At 44.0% G+C, this 20199-nt stretch overlaps 1 protein-coding gene across 3 annotated transcripts in view; it reads left to right on the top strand.

Moving 5' to 3' along the window:
* The window catches only part of FASTKD1 (FAST kinase domains 1), a 677639-nt gene that overhangs the window by 272500 nt on the left and 384940 nt on the right, over positions 1-20199 (top strand). For all 3 annotated transcript variants that reach the window (XM_069616163.1, XM_069616165.1, XM_069616164.1), the window contains exon 5: positions 13960-14367. In XM_069616163.1, the coding sequence (XP_069472264.1) occupies positions 13960-14367 (408 nt within the window). The remainder of the gene's footprint in view (positions 1-13959; positions 14368-20199) is intronic.

Raw genomic sequence — 20199 nt, forward strand, 5'->3', positions numbered from 1 at the left:
AGGCCTCTACCACCTTTCTCGACGCCTTTTTCGATGGCTTCGAAGCCTTTAACATCTGCGTCGATGACGTCGACGTTTTTGCAGCCAATCATGACAACTCTGGCTCCTTCTGCCCTGGAAATGGGTTTTATACCATTTTCAAGACCTGACCACTCCAGGGTCTTATCTTCTATTTATGAAGAAGGGGAGGATTCAGATCAGGAAAGGCCTTTTAAGTTGCAGGGATCTGCAACTCCTACACTAGAGGAATTTACCACTGAGGAAGGTAGGTTGAAAGACCTCCATGAAACCCTACAGGAAGCAAGTGGGTTTGACACTTCCCCAGAAGTGGAATTTGCCACACCAGACCCAGGGGAACATGCTGAAACCCCTTATAGAACCTTGATGGCAAGGATAATAGAGTTTATGGGATGGTCCACACCCTCACCTGCTTTTCAGCAAGACGACCTCGCAGACATCTTGATCAAAGGTCCACAGGAGGATCCTGTAGTGCCATTTCATGCGGCATTACAAAGGAGAATATTGGCAAACTGGGAAACACCTGAGGTGATCCCGGCAGTTAACAAGAAACTATCAGCTAAATATCGGGTGTTTTCTGCTGACCCTGAATATTTATCCAAACACCCAACTCCGGAGAGTCTGGTTGTTCAGGCAGCTACTTCAGCAGGTAGTAAATCGGCTTACCCTACTGTTCCACAGGACAGGGATGATAAGAGATATGACCCTATGGCCAAAAAAGTATTTTCCGCATGTAGCATGGTGTTGAAATCCATCAATGCTACTTGTACGCTCGCAAGGTTCAGCCACACACTTTGGGAGTGTGCTTCATCAGCGGCTGACTGCCTCCCGGAGGGAGAAGAAAGGGAAACGTTTCTCAACATCATTAAGGATGGTAAGGACGCAATGTGCGAATTCCTTCAGACTGGCATCGATTCTGCTGACAGTATCAGCAGGGCCATGGCGGCAAGTAAAACAGCCAGGAGATTTGCTTGGTTGCAAAAATCTGGTTTTTCTCCAGATGTGCAAAGCAGACTCTTAAATATGCCCTTTGACTGCTCTTCTTTGTTTGGTATGAAGGCGGACGACAGTTTAGAAAAACTACAAACATCTAAGGCAGCAGCAAAATCCTTGGGAGCTGCAATCCGTCAGACACCATATCGCCCCCCAGGAACCTCTTGGAGAGGAAAGTCCTTTCGCTTCTATTCTGCATTCGGAAAGGGCAGAGGACAGCCGGTTCAAAGGGGTCAGAAGAAATTCACCCGAGGTGGACGGGGTAAAAACGCAAAAGCTGCAGCAGCAGCAGGTGCCTCTTTACCCTCAGCATCTGCATCAGCCGCCTCCAAACCACTCTGAGGACTCTCTTCACAAAACACCAGTAGGGGGCACGTTAACTCAACATCTGACGGAATGGCAGGCTATTACGTCAGATGCTTGGGCATTGGAGACAGTTGCCCAAGGTTACTGCCTGCCTTTTCTATGCATCCCTCAGAGTCATCCACCGGAGAAAAGCTCTCTGAGAGTTCCAGATCCGCTCCTCTTGCAGGAAATTGTAGACCTGCTAGAAAAAGGTGCCATAGAACCGGTACCTGTAGCGGAGAGGAGCAAGGGCTGGTACTCCCCCCCCCCCCCCCCCCTACTTTCTCATACCAAAGAAAGACGGAGGACTGAGACCTATCTTGGACTTAGGAGAATTGAACAAGTTCCTCAGGAAGGACAAGTTCAAGATGGTAACTCTCTCTCAGATCCTTCAGGCCCTCCAGCTCCAGGACTGGCTGGTATTTCTGGACCTCCAGGATGCTTATTTGCATGTGCCAATCCATCTCAAACACAGGAAATACCTGAGGTTCGCAATTGGCGGCTCTCATTATCAATTTCGAGTTCTGCCATTTGGGATGACCTCCGCCCCGAGGGTCTTCACCAAGCTAATGTCGGTAGTGGCGGCAAGTCTAAGGAGGGAAGCGATCCATGTCTACCCCTACCTGGACGATTGGCTGATCAGAGCTGTATCTTCAGAACAAGCTCAGATCCAGCTAGATTATGTCTGCCACTTCCTTCACAAACTGGGCTTCTCCCTCAATTTAAAGAAGTCACAGATGATACCATCACAGAGACTCCAGTTCATTGGAGCGGTCCTGGACACTTCCCTGGGAAAAGCCTTGCCACCAGAGGTGAGGGCTCAAGATATTCTGCAGATGGTCACCAAGTTTCAAAATGCCCAACGTCTCCCAGCCTTCGACTTTTTGAGGTTGCTAGGCCTCATGGCATCCTGCATCTTCCTTGTGCCAGAGGCTCGCCTGAGAATGAGATCTCTTCAGTGGGCACTGAGGACTCAGTGGTCGCAAGTCTCAGGGAGAATGACAGACCTCCTTCAGATTCCAGACAAGGTGGCTCGAGACCTTCAGTGGTGGGCCTGCCAGAAAAACATCTTGAAGGGGGAACTGTTTCGGCAACCATGGCCGGAGATAACATTAGTCACAGATGCCTCACTCACGGGGTGGGGAGCCCATACCAACGACTTGACAATCGGCGGTCGTTGGTCTCCATCGGAGTCCAGACTACATATCAACCTGTTAGAGCTGAGAGCAATCAGACTAGCGCTGAAAGCTTTTCTGCCATCTGCACAGGGGAAAAATGTCCTGATAATGACGGACAACACAGTGGCCATGCACTACCTCAACAAAAGAGGAGGCGTAGGATCACTACCACTGTGCAGAGAGGCGATGCAGCTCTGGTTTTGGGCAATCCAAGAAGGAATATCTCTATCGACAGTCCACCTAGCTGGAGAGAAGAACTTGATGGCGGATGCTCTGAGCAGGCAGGGCACAGTCTCCCACGAGTGGGAACTAGCTCAGGAAGTCCTTCAGGAGATCTTCCCCCTTTGGGGAACCCCTCAAGTGGATCTGTTTGCCACCAGTACCAACAGAAATTGTGATCTGTTTTGTTCAAGGGAATTTCCCGCGAGAGGAGCTCTAGGGGACGCGTTCGTAGTGGACTGGGAGTTTCCACTCCTGTACGCGTTTCCACCAGTCCCTGTCCTTCCTCAAATGATCAGGAGGTTCAGAAGATTCCGGGGAACCATAATCCTAATTGCCCCAGACTGGGCCAGGAGAACGTGGTACCCGGACCTTCTGGACATGTCCATTTGCCCTCCAATTCGTCTTCCACTCAAGGAGAATCTTCTCTCACAGAAGGGAGGTCAGGTTCTCCATCCAGACATCAGAACCCTCAACCTTCACGCCTGGCTTCTGAAAGGTTGAGATACAAGAATTGGGACCTCCCTGATGACGTCATGGAAGTGTTGCTTTCGGCCAGAAGGGCAGCAACAAAGTCTTTATACCACTGCCATTGGGACAAGTTTTGCAGCTGGTGTAGAGAAGAGAATATCGACCCCTTTTCATGTGGTACACCACCGTTGTTATCCTTTCTACTCTACTTGGCAAATTCAGGCCTTCAAGTTGGCACTATCAAGGGCTATCTCGCAGCGCTATCGATCTTCGAGCGCACTGCGTAGGAACCTTCGTATTTCAAATTACCCTTAGTAATACAATTTCTAAAGTGATTAACTAATGTCTACCCTCCAAAAGCTTTCCAGGTTCCTTTATGGTACTTAAATTTAGTCTTAAATTTCCTGATGGGTACTCCTTTCGAACCACTCCACTCTTGTTCGCTAAGATTTCTCACCCTTAAAACTGTCTTATTAGTGGCTTTAACATCTGCTAGAAGGGTGAGCGAATTACAAGCTCTATCTTGTAAACCCCCTCATACAATTTTTCATAAAGACAAGGTTGTCCTACATGTGAAGCCTAATTTCCTCCCAAAGGTGGTTTCTGAATTCCACATCACTCAGAAAATTACTTTACCTTCATTCTATCCGCCTCCCCATCCGGGGAAAGAGGAAAAAAGGCTGCATAGGCTGGACCCAAGGCAGGCTTTAAGCTTTTACATGAGCAGACTTGCTAAGATTAGGCAAGCAGACCAACTGTTCGTGGGTTACTCAGGGCACAAGTTGGGACTACCGATAACAAAACAAACCATTTCCAGATGGATTATTTTGGCCATCCTGGAATGTTACAAACTGGCAGGGAAAGAGCCTCCTCAAAATCTTAGGGCTCATTCAACCAGGGGTATCGCATCCTCCTCGGCCCTCCAAAGAGGGGTTCCGGTTCGAGACATATGTGCGGCTGCCACATGGTCGTCCGCACATACCTTCACAAGATTTTACAACCTGGATTCCTCCTCCAGTCAAGAGACTAGGTTTGGCAAAGCTGTATTACATTCGGTTCATTCCTAAAAGGAAGCATGGCGTTTTACTCCCACCTCCAATTGCACACCACTGCTATGGGAGTCTATCAAAGATAAGGAATACGTCGGAGGACACAATCCCTTCGAAGAACAAGTTACTTCTTACCTTGTAACGTTCTTTCGATGGGATGTTCCTCGGACGTATTCCTCATCGCCCCTCCCATCCATCCCTGCAGTAATACTTCCCTTGTGGTTGCAATTTACGCTCCTTCAAGGTCAATAACCAATTCATTTAAAACAACTGTTAACGTCAAAAACGGAACTGAGCAACGGACGCTGTGCGAGTCTATTTATACGCGTGGTGACGGCGCCGATACGGAGGCCGTCGAGGGACATCGGCTCGAGGGACGTCGACACGCAGCACCCTCTGCTGAAATTTTTTTTCCGAGGCCAGCAAGCTGGGAGATGATCTATCAAAGATAAGGAATATGTCGGAGGAACATCCCATTGAGAGAACGTTACAAGGTGAGAAGTAACTTGTTCGTCTACGACAAACGGGTAAGAGAGGAAAAGAATCCTCCAAAAAAAGTATCAAGAGGCTAAGTAAGAATACAAACTCAGATATTATGATTGAAATCCATAAACAGAAACATGTGGGATATATTGACCCAACTCAGCTGTACTTCCCCACATCACCAAGCTGCATTTCAGCAGAAACAACAAAATGGCTGCGCTGGCTCCAGTAAGCACCATTGCACCAAAACTGGGCTTTGCAGCAACAAAAAGATGGCTGCACCATCTTGCCAAGCACATAATGGGCAGGATGGAACAAGGGGGCACACTGAGGGAGCTTGCCAGTATGTTCTTACATATACGAAAGAAATAGAGTGAAAAAGCAGCGCTGCTTTGCTGCCAGCCCAAAGTTCCCATTGAAAAGTGAGTATTTTACCTTAAAATGATGCTGCTCTGGCGCTGTTTTTATCTGTTCTTCCTCAAACTACTGTTAGTAATAAGGCCCTGCCATGCCCATTCATATCCCCATTGTGCTTCAAGAAACCAAGCATGACCCCTGAATGACAGGCTCCATCAAACCAAATCTTAGAAAAATCAACAAAGAAACTTAATTTTCCGCCGCATGGGAAAAAGCTTCACTTTTAAGTTACAAAAGTGTCAAGGATCAGTAATTCAAACAAACTCCAGCTCTGGGCTATGTCAATTTCAGTGCATTGGTGGTTCAAATAAACTACTGCCTAAAAGAAAATAACTATGGCTACAAACCAGTATGGGAATCCAGGTGGGAAGTCAAAAACCGAATTTGAAAGCAAAGTGCTAGCAGCTTGCACCACATGTGTAAAAATGGGCTTTGCAAACTAAAGGAAAAAAATGCATGTTTGAGAGTACTAGGTTGAAAAAAAACTTCTTCTTGCCTAGCAATGTGAAAGGGGATTGTACTGTGAAAATACAATGTGTGAAATGGTTCTATTCAGCAGGTTTTCTTCCAATTAAGAGCAAAAATAAATAGAATGAAATCAAACTTCAGTGGCTGCATGGGGGCAGGAATCAGCCCAAGCCAGGTTTCTGCTGAGAGGATGACAGTATCTATTGAGAGGGCCCCTTTTGTTTCTTACACCCCAGTGATAATGACTGGGTTGGACAGAATCTAGTCTGGGCTGAGCCCTCTCAAATGGAATTTATACAATCCACACCCCATAGAGACACATAGCCTATCTTGTCTTGCCTTTGTCGTTATCCCACTCTCTAAGTAGTCATATTTACACCCTGGTAGCTTGTTGAAACTGTTAGAATTATCCTCGTATCCTGTCCTTAATGTTTAAGTGCTAGCGCCATCTCTTTTCAATTTGTCTGGTGTAAATTATAAGTCCTTAGTTATATTTAGAGTAATTGAACTAATTTCCATATATTTTATTCTTGGGGTTGTGCACTGGGGAGACAAGGTTGACCTCGCAAATCTACCCTGGAGCTTACTGTGTTCCTCTTTAACAATATAGACTAGATAATTTAGTGTAAGTAACATTTTCCTTTTTTTCAAACCGATCTTCTCACTTTTAACTGCTCTATTTTCCTAAAAACGAACTTCACTGTACCTTCCAAATCCCTCTCAATTCACCAGCTAGAGACCTATTTCCACCTCTATATTGTCCATGTGATATATATCTATTCCCCAGCTTACAAACAGTACTCCAAATCAGAGTATTTCATCAGTTTTTATAAAAAAACGTTTGGGTAATTTAAAGCGGGAATTGAGAAAATAACAAGTTTTCCAACGTGTCATTTGGCTGCAGCATGCTCTAAACATTCCACTCATTTTCGAATTGTATGCCTTTTGCTGATCCATTGCCTTGTGATTGCCAGTGATATAGCATTCCTGCTATTGTGATAAATCATATGTATATTATAATTTAACCACACATTAATTATTTGTAAAATTCGAGTGTTATTTTAGGCCTTTGCTAAGGGTTTAAAGTCTGTTTTTGCCTCTTATTCTTTATGGGAAGGTCGGATTGTGATTCGGTTTCCTCCCTCTTATTCCTGTCTACCTGCTGCCTCTTTCTATCCACAAAGAATTTGATTATTTATGGGTTGAGGGAACATTGCAGGGGGAAACCCTTAACTTGGGTGCTATCTTTCCTAAAATCAGTGCTCCTATTCAATCGTGCAGTGTATATGTTCTGGGAGAAGGTTAATTAAGTGTATTGCTTACATTTCTATTGTAATTATCACCCCGTTGGTGATTGCTGCCCCATATTAAAATTGTCTGATTTCATTTGATTTTTAAAATAAATAAATATTGCATTTTCACCAACCGGCCTGGTTCATTGTCCATTGTGACCCGGGGTATTTGAAAAAGGAGGTGTCATGCGAGTTGTGTACCATCTCAAATTGAATCTGCATAAAATAAGGAGAAGGGCATCTCAATTGGCGACACAAAAAAACAATGTTAAATCAAGACTCAAGGCACATGTTGGAAAAAAATCAAAAACAAGAGTACGTCAGGAAATTGGCTAGCCATTAACGAAATAGACACCCCACAGGACGCCTTGATGGCAAACCCTATTTCAGCCAACACGTGGTGTGAATTTTATACACAACTAAAACCAAATATCTGCTCAAGAAAAGCAGTAATGGTACATACCACTATAGACGACGTACAGCTAGATCTAGACATCTCCACCATTGAAGTGTTAATCAATAAACTAAAAAACTCTAGAGCTTCGGGACCTGATGGTTTGACAAACACCATACTAAAGGAGCACCCATTGGCCTGGGCAACATTCTTACATCATCTGATTTAAATACATAATATCAGTAGCCAAAGTGATGACTTCCTGGAGAGACGCGATTATTGTCCATATCTTCAAGAAAGGGCTTAGGACGTACCCTAACAATTACCGTCCTATAGCTCTTTTTGATGTGTTGGGCAAGATATACGCGACAATCCTACTGAATGCATTGTCCACATGGAGCATTTCGGTAGGAAGAAGAGACCCCTGGCTGTCAGGTTTTGTGAGTAGGAGAGGGACTTCGCTTATATTTTTCTGGTTAACTTACTTAAGGCAAGAATTGAGAGAACCAAAGACAGGAAAATATTTGTTGATCTATCAAAGGCGTTCAACACTGTTGGGGTAAGTTATCAAATTGGCCTTGTCCACTGACAGTCCTGGAGAACATTATATACCAACATGACCCTTTGAGTTAGACTGGATAAAACAGGTTTAACATCTAACCATATACGTACTAGTACGGGGCTGAACAAGTATGGGCCCTTGCACCAGAATTGTACAACCTTTATGTATCGGACATTGACAAAGCATTTGAACAAACACAAGCATTTCCTCTGGAATTGGCTGGAATACCACTTGGGAGGCTCCTGTATGCAGATGACATAGTCCTAATGGACCAGACGCCAATAGGACTGCAGCGTCAGTTAAAAGCATTACAGGCGTACATCGATACGAATGATACATCGATTAATCCCGACAAATGACGTATACTTAGTTTGTCAACATCTAACAATAACAAAAAGAACAAGTTTGACTGGATTTTGAAAGGAAAGAAAATTCTGGAGGTAAACTTTATCATGTGTTTAGGAATTTGTGCAAACCATAGCAAATGCGAGGCACCAAGAGTGGCCCTGTTGAAAAGGAAAGCAAAAAAACCTGTCCGCCCAAGGGAGGATTCTACTACATAGATACTGTAGATTTACCCTAATTCCACTGATAGTTTTATTGAATAAAAGTAATTCCAATACTAGTATATGGAGCAGAAACATCTTTTGGTTTGTCAGACAAAAACTGGCCTATTTTAGAGGGAATATTCTGGCGAACGGTTTTACAATTACCAACATCACTGCCAATTGAAGCGATAAGAAGAGAGCTTACTCTGATGTCACTAAATGCAGTAGTGGACTGGAAGATTATTTCATTATACCGGAAATGCTATGAGCAACCAGTGACTGGTGGCTTTGATGCCATTAACAAGGCCATGAGTGATATCCGAGACTAGCTGCTCCAAAAATGGCAAAAAACGTGTGAAGCAATCTTGGAGGATCTAAATGAGACAAAAGATGACCTTCTAAATAATCCATCCAAAACAAAAAAAACTCTACGAACAAGACTGGACGCAGACTCAAGAAGATCTGTGGAAATGCAACAGTTATGACAAATTTTGGTCGGCACTTAGAAAATTAAATACAATACCAAGTTATCTGAAAACTATTTCCAAACTGGTAATGGAGATCGCAATTGATGCGGTTTTGTCTGAATATCCTGCCTTCAAGAGAAGTTTGTTATAGAAGACTGACGACAGGTGGCACTAACAGATGTAGAGTATGTTTAAACCCAAACTGAGTAGAAACATTGAAACATCTGACACTGGAATGTAAGGGTTTAACTGACGAGCGAAACCTTTGTTTGGGTGAGATTGCGAAAAGCACTGTTAATAGAGAAATTTCAGTATGGTGGCACGTCTTCACCAAAGGAGAAAAAATATCCATCAACTTGGCCATGGTCAGACTGTTAATAATGATCGTGAAGAAAAGTGTAGAATTGTCGGATACAGGGAGCCGAGAAGAGAAAGGAAATTAGTAAATTTGGAAATCAACATACAAAACGGGCGGATACAAACTGTTTTAGAAATGTTGTAAGAAAACCAGTGAACTGCGTCTCTTTTTTTAAACTTTGGATTTTAAACATATGGATTTTATTTTGTAATGGCTTAAGGTTTTCAATTGTAAAACCATATGATGCCAATGACAAAGAAAAAAAAAGAAAGATCATTGGCTTGTAGAATAAATAGGATTGATGAGTCGAGATTGGTCTCTGCTCTGGAGAACAATTGTAGGAAAGTCTGGATAAGTAACTGATATTTCAGAGAGGTTTTGGTAATTTTATGAGATACAATATAGGGAAGGAGGAGGGTCAGATAGCTTGATTCAGAGCAGCTGGAACTAGGCCAACAGAGGAAGAGGCCAGCAGCTGTTCCTAAGCTTTGTTGCTCTACTCTACATGAAAGAAAAGGAGTCTAATAAAGTGCTTGTTAGGATGGCCAAAATAGTCAAAATCTTCCATACAGAAACCTGTCCTTGCCGGATTCCTATCCCTTCCACTATACACGAAAAAAGATCCTAACTCACTGGTATAATTATGGCCTTACCCCAACAAATGAATGGTGAATGGTTTCTGACCCCACCATAATGTCTCTTTATCAGAAAGGGGTTGTTGCCCTGTTGCACAGTTCAAGTTAAGACACCAATTGTCTTTTTCACCTTCCCCTCCTCCGGTTGTGTATCAGTCTTTGGTCAATCTCTTTTCTCCCTTGTCTCAGTCTCTGGTCATCTACCAGCCTCGGAAATCCCCCAGGCTCTTAAGTCCACAGGAGGTCTTCTACCTGGGCTCTGTACCAAAAGCTCTCATGGTATTTGCGCCAGTAAGTTACCTCCTGGTTTTTACCTGTCCCTGTGGTCTGGGCTTTCACACATTGCGTTGGAGTATGGTTGCTGTTACCTAGTCTTGGGGTCTCATTTGACCTTTCTGCCTGGATTCCTGGAGCGACTGCGTATCTTCGTCTCAGTGCGTTGCTCCTCTGGACAGGAGTTCCAGTATGCTGACGCTGCTTCTCTCTCCCGGCTTCTTCCTGGTGTTCTACATCTGACAAAGCTGTTGCTCCCTTCCGGCTGTCGTTCTGCGAGGCTTCGCCGCTTCCTCATTGTGAGGCTCCTCTGCTGCTTTTGTAGTTTTCAATGTCCAACAGCCTCCTGCAGTGGGCTTCTCCGGTCTGTCTCAGTAGTGGTGTTGAGCGTTCCGAATTTTCGGCTGTGGCCCCATATGCAATGCCAAACAGCCACTTGCCTCTTCTGGCCACACCTCCCAAGAGAAAGTCTCTCCTCCTCTATAGCTTCACATGCATTGTTCCTCTCTTGCTTCAGCCCTGATTGGGTCAAAGATTTATCTTTGACCGAACAAAGGGGTGGGTCCATCTCCCACACTCTCTGATGTGAGTATGGTGTCTGAAATGGGTCAGAATCCATACTAGCCATTTGTGTAGGAAGTTGTAAGATATTATACAGATTAACTCCCATATAACTAACACAACTATTAGGCTCTTGAGAGAAGGAAGGGGAACATTTATATCTTTTTAGGGATTGCCTATCCTCTACAGAGGGGTCACCCCCAGTAGGAGTCCACTTGCCCTGTCCTCTAGGAGGTGTAAAGCTTAGCAGGCTCACCTCACTATTCCCAAAGGGGGTGGCTCTCGCTTTGGGTCAGGGGACAAATTACCTGGATTCGTCACAATGCCCTCATAGGTGATTAGCCAACTATGACACCACAAATGGCTTACATAGTTAAAACCGTTTTCATTCAACTTAGAAGGATAAAATATTTGCTACCTCTACTTTCCTCTGAAAATAAGGATTTGACGATCAGTGCTTTTGGGGAAGGTCTATGCAAAGATACTGCTGACTTGCCTACGGTCTTGGTCCGCTGGGGATAACCATATAAACCATCTACAGGCTGGATTTCTACCAGGCATTGGTACAGTGGACCAATGTCTTCGGCTGTATGCAGTCTTGTCCAAGTATATTGCCCTGCAACATAAAAGGATTTATGCTGTTTTTGTAGATTTACTCAAAGCATTTGACAGCGTGTCCCGATGTGGTCAATTCTGAGAAGCAAAGATGCACCGGGCTCGTTGTTGTCTAACATTCAATCACTTTATGCCAATAACAGAGCATCTGTAAGGTGGGGGTTGGGTGGGCAGACCAATAGCTTTCCGGTAGAGAGGAGGGTGCGATAGGGGTGTGTGCTGCCCCCCTCCTTTTTAGTTTGTATATAAATGCAATGATTGAAGAGTTGTTAGCTTGTGTTCTGTACTCCCCTAAACTTGGAACAAATATATTCCCAGCTCTTTTCTATGCGGATGATGCAGTGTTGTCATCCACCTCCCCTACGGGCTTAAGACACAACGTGAAAATCTTTGTTAATAAATGTGAAGAACTATCGATGGAGCTCAATATAGAAAAAAACTAAGGTGATGGTGTTTGGCCGCACAAACAGCAGGAACTTTAATTTGAGGATACCAATAGAAACACGTTTATTATGGAGCTAGTATGTTCATTTGATTATTTGGGGATCAGGTACACATAAGATTTAACATAGAAAGCGCACTGCACTAAGGTTCTGACCATTTTAGAAAAGTATAGTAGCGGAATACGGTGCTTTTTCAGTACACACGGTAGAGGTGCAATCTCCTCCGCCTTTAATTTGTACAAAGCCCAGGGATGGGCAGCGACCCTTTACAAGGCTGAATTGTGTGGCCATTTTGTTAGTGCACTGATTAGTGTGGCAGACAACCACTTTTTATGGTAGTTATTTATGCAACCCACGGGTGCCCCGCCGGCTGGCTTGCGCTGGGAGTGCGATTTTAAGCCCACATCTGAAGTTGCAGCAAGCCATTACTATTTTGGGCCAGATTGTGGAGCACCCCAGAACTTGTTAAATATAGGGAAGCTATTGTTAACCTGCAGAATGTTCCTTGATCAAGCACACCTCCATGGCTTAGGAACATCCGTAAAGGGTTCGATGACCTTAATCTATCAACTTTTTGGTTCAATCCTGCGGAATTCTCACTTCCATCCAGAAAGGTGGTTATAACAAAGTGTAATGACGCTATGACCAGGAATATGATAAGGGCATCCACTTCGCTGAAGATTGGTGTACCGTACTTGATGCTGAAACGGACTGGCCGGTATCTAGCCTGTGTGGCACCTGGGTACGCTCGAGCTTTGATCTTGCAACTCCACTCAAATCCTTTAAAGGTGGCCTTTTTTTTACAGCAAGGTGGTCTTGCTCTTTAGATATTCAATATAAAGTCTGTGGTAACCGGGGGAGGAAATAATTCATTATTTTTTTTGTTTTTCTGTCCCGGTTACTCGGATTTTAGGAGATGTTATCTGGGTGTTAGGCAAGTTGAAGCAGCTATGACCTTCTGTAAAAGCACTAATGATGTGAACGCAGTTTATTTTATTGCAAAGTGTCTCCACAAGGCGTGGCTGAAAAGAGGGAAACTAGCACTGTAGGAAAGTGAAACCCACCTTTTATTGGAAGTCTGATTTTAAATATTTGCCAATATTGTATGGATTTTATTTTGTGCTCTAGTTGCATTATGGTGTGCTCATTTACCTGTGCTAGTTGTATATGAATTTGCACTCTTTTTAACCCATTTTATATTTGCTTTTAATGTGATGATGCTTTTATGGTTAATATTGCCGAATAAAGCTTATTTGAACACAATGCTTTTGTGTTATGTTCGGAATTAATACCAGTTTTTACTTTGGTCTGCCAGAGAAATTACTTTCAAGGCTGCCACATGCGCAGAATGCGGCCACCTGAGCACTGTTAAAAAGTAGGAAATGTGACCATTGTTTTGGCTGGTTTAGTAAGTCTACATTGGCTACCTATTAGAAAATGGATCCCTTTATTAATGTAATCAGACCGAACATTGTTTGCCACGTTACACCAATCAGGAAGGAAGGAAACGTAATGCTTCTCACGTTGCATGCGAGTGGTCCCAAAGATCAATAAAGCTGGAAATGGGAGAGGGGTGTGTGATCTTTCTCCTTTTAGGCAGCAAAGAACTGGAATTATTAGCCGCTTGGTGTAAGACTGGAGGGAGCTCTGTTTCACTTTAGGAAAACACAAAAAATAAAGCTGCTTGCATATGTTTTGATCTGATGCTTTCTGCCTGGACACCACTGTTCATTTCATTTTGGTGTAGCGCCATGATGACATACATGTGAAAATGTGCACTTTATAACCCCACCCCCAACATAAACCATCAGCTTCTCCAATGGTTCATGTATTCATCCTCATCTCCCCAGCTACTCAAGTTGAACATCCATCCCGTTATCACCTATTAACCCAGTTGTCTGGGTCATGCTCACAATCTTCACATAAACACCCAAATGGTCAATTATTAAGCAATGCCTGCAGGTGATTAGTATCCTGTTTATGAGAGAAGCGATGCAAGGCAATTTCCCTGGACTGGAAGCATTTAGCCTTCTTTTAAGACTGCACATGCACCTTGATGACAATGTTCTTAGAGGGGCACGAATGGGCGATGAGGGTGTGTGTCCTTTTCATTAATTGTAATTCACTGAAACCTACCCTAATATAATGCCGAGTTGTTTTGGATTCACAGGGCCCTTACCAATCTGATGATCAGCTTATCTGCCGTGATCTCGCAGCAGTTCCGTGACAAATTAATAGAAAAGGCAGAATCTCTGATGGCTACGGTAGATCTACTTGATCCAGTGCGGTTGAATGATCCGAGGAGGATTGTGCAATTTTTACGAAATGTAAAGTATACTTATCGCCCCTTGCTGGATAAATGCAATGCCATTTTCATTCGAAACATCAGCCAACTTGATGTGGAAAACATAAGCATTCTCCTTGGACTTTACCAGTCTTTACAGTTCAGCAACTTTGAGTTTCGAATGCTTGCCAAGCAAAGGCTGACTGACATGATGGACATCTGCACCGATTTAGTCAGCTTCATTAAGCTGTTTGCTGCACTTGCACCCATGGCAGGCCCAGAGGTCAGAGAAAAGTAGGTACAGTTACCATGTTTTCATTATGTAAATATGTGTGTGTGCTAGTAAGATGGCTCTATGAGTTTACTTGTAATGTTAAGGTTTCTAAGTCCTACCAAGCACAGGAATTAATCCCGTTGGGTCCAATATGGTCCTTCATTCTGGTAGGTAGGTAGAACAACTGTATTTTGGCGTGGAGAAAGTGTACACATCAACAATACAAAAACATCACTTTTCCCAAATATGAGCCATTCCATATACAATTTTCAATACGGAAGCAGCATTGGATAGGCAATAATCTAAATGAATCTCCATAGATGACTTATTCATGAAAGGAAATGGCTTAATAAAGGGCAGGGTGATGACATGACACTATAAGTGGACCGTAAACATTGGGATTCTAAGCCGATTAATATCGCCTAAGGGCCTGTTTTCCAGCGGTACGGCGTTCACTCCTGAGAGCGCAGTCCTCTGGGTCATATTTGCACAAGGCTGCTGGCAAAGTTCAATTCAGCTATTTGGCGGTGCTTGGCATCTCTTGTTGAAATTCACTAGGCTCACAACTGTGCCCCGGTCTCTAAAGTCAATTCTAATGGTGTAAAATGCATTACTTCCAAGGCAATGAGTCCTAGTACAGCACAGAATGTGCTCCCGCTTGAGGAATAAACAGCCCCTCACCACTTAGATCCAGTGAATGCACATATTTAAGAGTGTTTCGCTAGTCTTGTGATAATTTGTACCAATTTTGGGACCTTGTGGAGACAGTGACCCTCCTCTCCTGCCAGCCATAGGGCTGCGCTTATTAATAACATATTTTTCCTGCGACTTATAGCTGGCTTAGGACCGGGGTGGTGTGATGGCATGGGGGGGGATACGCTGGTGGGTGACCCTACTGTGAACAGGTATTGCTAGAGGTACTTTAGATGGTGCCTCATCTCCCACTGATTTAGGGCAAGTGCTTTCTTCGGCTCCAGCATTAAAAGCTCTACCTGCCTGGGTGTCACTTATTTTATTAGGACTTATATCAGGGATAGATGATCTAGTTTTCTTTTTCGAGTCCAAGGTCATCGTTTCACCCCCCCTTCTCGATCGCACACTCCATCTTGTTCATGCTGTTTCCAACCAATTCAATCAGGGATAGAACTACGTTTTTCAGAGTCAATATTTCAGCCAGCACAGAACTGGATTTACAGGTATTGGGCAGTGCACCTCCCACTTCTTCCTGGTATAGGGTGCAGTTTGCCACTTGGACACACGGAGAAGAAAGGATAAAAGGACCTTTATCTGACAGAGGGGACACCAAGTGCCCCGATGGTAAAACCTTTGTCCTCTGTTCCATGAGCCCAATTAGCTCAATTTTTTTCAGTCTCGTCAGAATTCTTCACCCATCAGTGGCCCATTGCATGACCCCAGGTGGTAAACCCTGTGGTGCATAGATTGTCAATGGTATTGTCAACGGGAGCAGGCATCTTGAATTGCATTGGGCTTCCCCTCCTACTGGGAGTGCAGGTGATAATAGGGAGCAGATTACAATTAATTTCTGGCTGGGGATAATTGGGCACGAAAACACAAGCTGCCTTGGACATACTAGTAGTGCTAGTAGTGGGGGTAAAAACAGGAGCTGCCATGGACATAGTGCTAGTAGTGCAGGTAAGGATTCCAGGATCACAGGCTAGGTCTCCCCTGCAGTCCTCTTTTGAGGGACATTCATGGTCATTAGCTGTAACACAGTTCCCATGTCTTCATTCAGTAAACATAGTTATTCCAGACTTGTTGAGTATAGCAGTATTCCGAGGAACAATACCCTCTCCACATCAGTTCATGCTGAATAGGGCTCCAAATGATCCCAAAAAGTTGTTAATGTCATTAATTAGGGAAAAAGTCTCTCACGAAGACGTTATAGAGTTCACAAGCTTAGCATCTGTATCACGTATGGTAGGCAGTGAGTCTGCTGGTGGGTTTTTCCTTCTTATCAGCAGAATTCTTCGTTGTGGAATTGGGACAGACACGGCAGTTGGACTCAGCAATAGCTCCATTTATATTTAGTTTTGCGATAGACACAACTAATGTGGAAATCAAAAATAGCAGATTCGCACCAGATAGTTGGTCTGCTTTACGTTCATGTGGCTCTCACCTGAGTTCTTGGTCCCCAGTCTCTGCAGCCTGCACCGGTCTTTCCGTCCGGTCCTCAACCCCTTCAAATGCTGATGTCTGCTCTCAGTGAGTGGGCCACTCCACACAGCAAATGAATACCAGCAATCAAGTAGATCCTCGGGAGTTGCGTTGTGCTGCAAAGTGCGAACATCCCTGCCCTTGTCCCCCCACAGGCTTTGCCCTCATGGGAGGGTTAGGAACTAAATGCTTTTCCGGCATCTTGATGGGGGCCGGGCCTGTGAGCACGGGCAGTGGGCGGGAAAGAAACAGCAGTACAGGGTAGGAACTCCCCCTGTAGGCGCCAACCCCCGCTTCCTTATTCCCAAGTGGGCTTAATTCTTTAAGAGGTTGATAAATTCACCATGATTGAGTTTGGTAAACAGTTGGCAACACCCTCTTTTTTCAGTTTTTCTCTTCTAGGAAACTGCAAAAAGTGGGTACCAGGCACTTTATAAAAACAAATTCGAACTGTTGTAACTGTTGAGATGTGTGGTGGGGTACCAAAGTTTTTTAATGTAGCAAATTGATATCTGTTAAAACCAAGCAAGTTTACATTTGTCTGCCTTTTTGTCCAGAAATTCATCTGTTCAGTGCGTGATGTGAGATCCAGACCTACAAGCAAGTTCACAATTAAAACACATCTATGTTGATATGTGCAGATACAAGATGCTCTTTTATTAGGTGGATAATGAAATGAAATTACTAATTCCGTTCCCGAAGGGCAGAATTCACTCCGCTGTGGGTTTCTGCACAGGGTCTCCTCTGTGTACAGGCCCCGGAGCAGGGAGGTGGCCGTTGGGAGTCCTGTTTTTGGTGAAGTGTCATACCCAATTGCCCTTGGCTCCGTCCCGTGTTGCAGGCCTCGGTTGCTTAGTCTTTCCTCCTTTTTCTGATCTGCGTGTCCTGCTGCGTCCCCTGCACCCCCGCCGCTTCGATGGGATCAAAAAAGCGTCTGAAAACTGGAGAAGGAAGGGTATCCACAGGTTGTGGAACCCTTGCGTCCCCTGCACACTCAGGGTTACTGTCAGGAGACAGTCAATAGGTATGATTTTCTACGTTTAATTGTACACAAAAGCGTAGGTCAACATGTTTAGGAATGGTTAATATGAATAGTTCCAGGGGCAATTCTTATGCTAGTGTACCTAAATTAGGTGTGTATAAACATTGGGTGTAATAGTACATTTTCGACAACCAACTAATTCTCGATTTCTGTAAAGAATTGTTTTCACTATAAAGTCTAGAAAAAATATATTTGTTTATTCACAAATGTTATTCTGCTCATAGCTTACAAGTTTCACTTGTTCACATACATTAATGGTTATCCTTATTTTCAACATAATGGTTTCATATAATACAAAAATGTAACCGTCTGTTATCTCTCACAGGTAATGATACATAAAACTCAACGCGTTTCGGGAAAGAATCCTTCCATCAGGAGGTGGTATTTAGGGTTGTCAAGGTCTATTGCTGTCCATAGACATTCTTCAATTTCTAAATTTCAATGGTGATTTTTCTGGATATCTATAAAAGAAACCACAATTCTCAGGTTGTATCTTACAGATATCGCACTCAACAGCTACTTGTTACTGATTGTGTTTGTCATCAATTAGTGTTTCCTACCTCACATGGTGCCCTGAGGTTGTCTCTAAAGCTGTAGGTACAGCAGCTGGTATTGATCACATTCCAGTGTTATATAGCCCGTCTTGGTTAGCATGCAACCTATAATTCAAAAGTGAGTGTGCTTAGCTGAAGGTCGATTTATATACAATTACATGCTGGGCATATCAATATAGGAGGATTAAAGAGGGGTGTACCTTGTTCCAATTTTTGTGTAGAACTTAGGCTTTGTCACTTGTTTATTGAATGTTGCTGTGGTTCAGGATGTTATTTCAATGTCCTATGAAAGGTAAGAGAAATACCAAAGGAAGTTCTAATTTTGGTGGGTACATAATGCGGGATTATGCATCAGCACTAGGTGGCAGTTTACCTGCCGTATCTTGAGTGCCAAGTACGTTGGTGAGGGGTGCCTTCCCAAGGGTGGTTCTAGTATGGATGGATACCCCTAAAGTGGAGAGACAAGATGGCAAAGAAACGGATTTAATGGTCATTATACATGTCATACCGCGGTCAGTGAAACGGTGGGAGTGGGAAAAGATACTACTACTAGATTAGAGCCTAACTGGAGAGTCTTACCTTCTTAAGTTCCCTGTGGCACAAGAGAGTTGGTCCTCTTTGGATATCCACTGAAGGAAGTGTTTGTGTCTTCTGTGAACGCCACTTAGTGTGTCTCTTGTTAAGAGAGTGCAAAAATGGCCTCCTGTGTCACGCGCGTAATGACGTCACGCTCGTAATGACTTCACATGTAAACTGGTGATGTCATTACGTGGTGCGTAAAACAATGTAAATACGTGTCATAGACGCATTAGTAGTTGTTAAAGGAATGGTTCGGGCAGAATATATTATTGTCCCTATGGTTCGGCCATGTGGTTTTAACCATAATTCGATTGGTTGTACCAACATTTCCTATGCACCTTGCCCGAGTTTTTGTCTCTTGAACACAAGCAAAATCAGGCAGCAGCGCGCGGCCATTTTGTGATGATCTTATCACTTTCCGCATCGCCCTGTGTGACCTGCGTTTGCTGCACGAAATCATATCCCCGCCCCTGATCCTGACATCACTAGACGCGTACCGCCCATTTCACAACGCCAAAGCACGTCTCGTGTCAACATTCTCTGCTCCTCAGCTACTGACGTGTCGCCATGGAAATGGCAGGAAGCCTCTTTCCCCGACAAGTATAAACAGAGTGTTTCACAACACACAACAGCGGATTTTCTTTTCCATTCCTCTCGCTGTATTTCTTTGCGTATTCTGTGACTCGTTTCTGTGCTCTGGTCAGCTACCTTCGTTGCTTGTAGCCCGTGTGAACAGATACCAGTACCATCGCTATAATTTATTTTAGTATTTTTACCACACCCTGGCAACAACAATGCCCTACCTGTACGAGCCCGAGTATTCCGAGGAGGAATTACTGGAAAGAGCAAGCTCTGTAGATGATGGGGATTTGGATAACAGTTGGGTGGACGTTTCAACAGATGAAGACCCTGGGCCTAGTTGCATGGACGGTGTTTCCACCTGGTGTACCTGCAATCGATGAGCGCTAATGCCAACCGAGGTGGAGAACTGCTGCTGCCGAGAAAACTCTGGATGCTTGTCCTACATATTGCAAGGCGATCCACAGCCGCAGTGCGTTACCGAGCTGCCAGACTTCACAGCAGTCTGTCTCACATGGTCCGTGTTGAGGATTTTGATGGTGCTTATGCACGAACTTCGCGCAACAGTTCGCCCTCGTAATCCAAGCAATGAGTAAGTGTAGTCTGGTTGTAATGTCAGTTAGGCCACTACTATTTCACGGTTGTCCCCTATATTCTCGTAACTTCAAGATATCATTGTCATATCCGTTTAGTCTTCCAATTCTCTAGTAATAGTCGCATAAAAGTCGTTCAATGTCTAGTTAGCATTTGTCCTGGCAAAAATGCCATTGTATACAAGAATTGCCATTGACAACTAAGGTTTAATACACTTATCTTGGTCATTTAAAAACAGATTGTATCTTTTTCTTTCATAGGTGGTACCGGCTGGTGGCCTATCGTTCGTACTCATGGTGGCTTCATGGGAGGCTTGGACACCTCGTTCG

The sequence above is a fragment of the Ambystoma mexicanum genome, chromosome 9 (genome assembly GCF_040938575.1).
Source record: "Ambystoma mexicanum isolate Mex_15411 chromosome 9, UKY_AmexF1_1, whole genome shotgun sequence".
NCBI lineage: Eukaryota > Metazoa > Chordata > Amphibia > Caudata > Ambystomatidae > Ambystoma > Ambystoma mexicanum.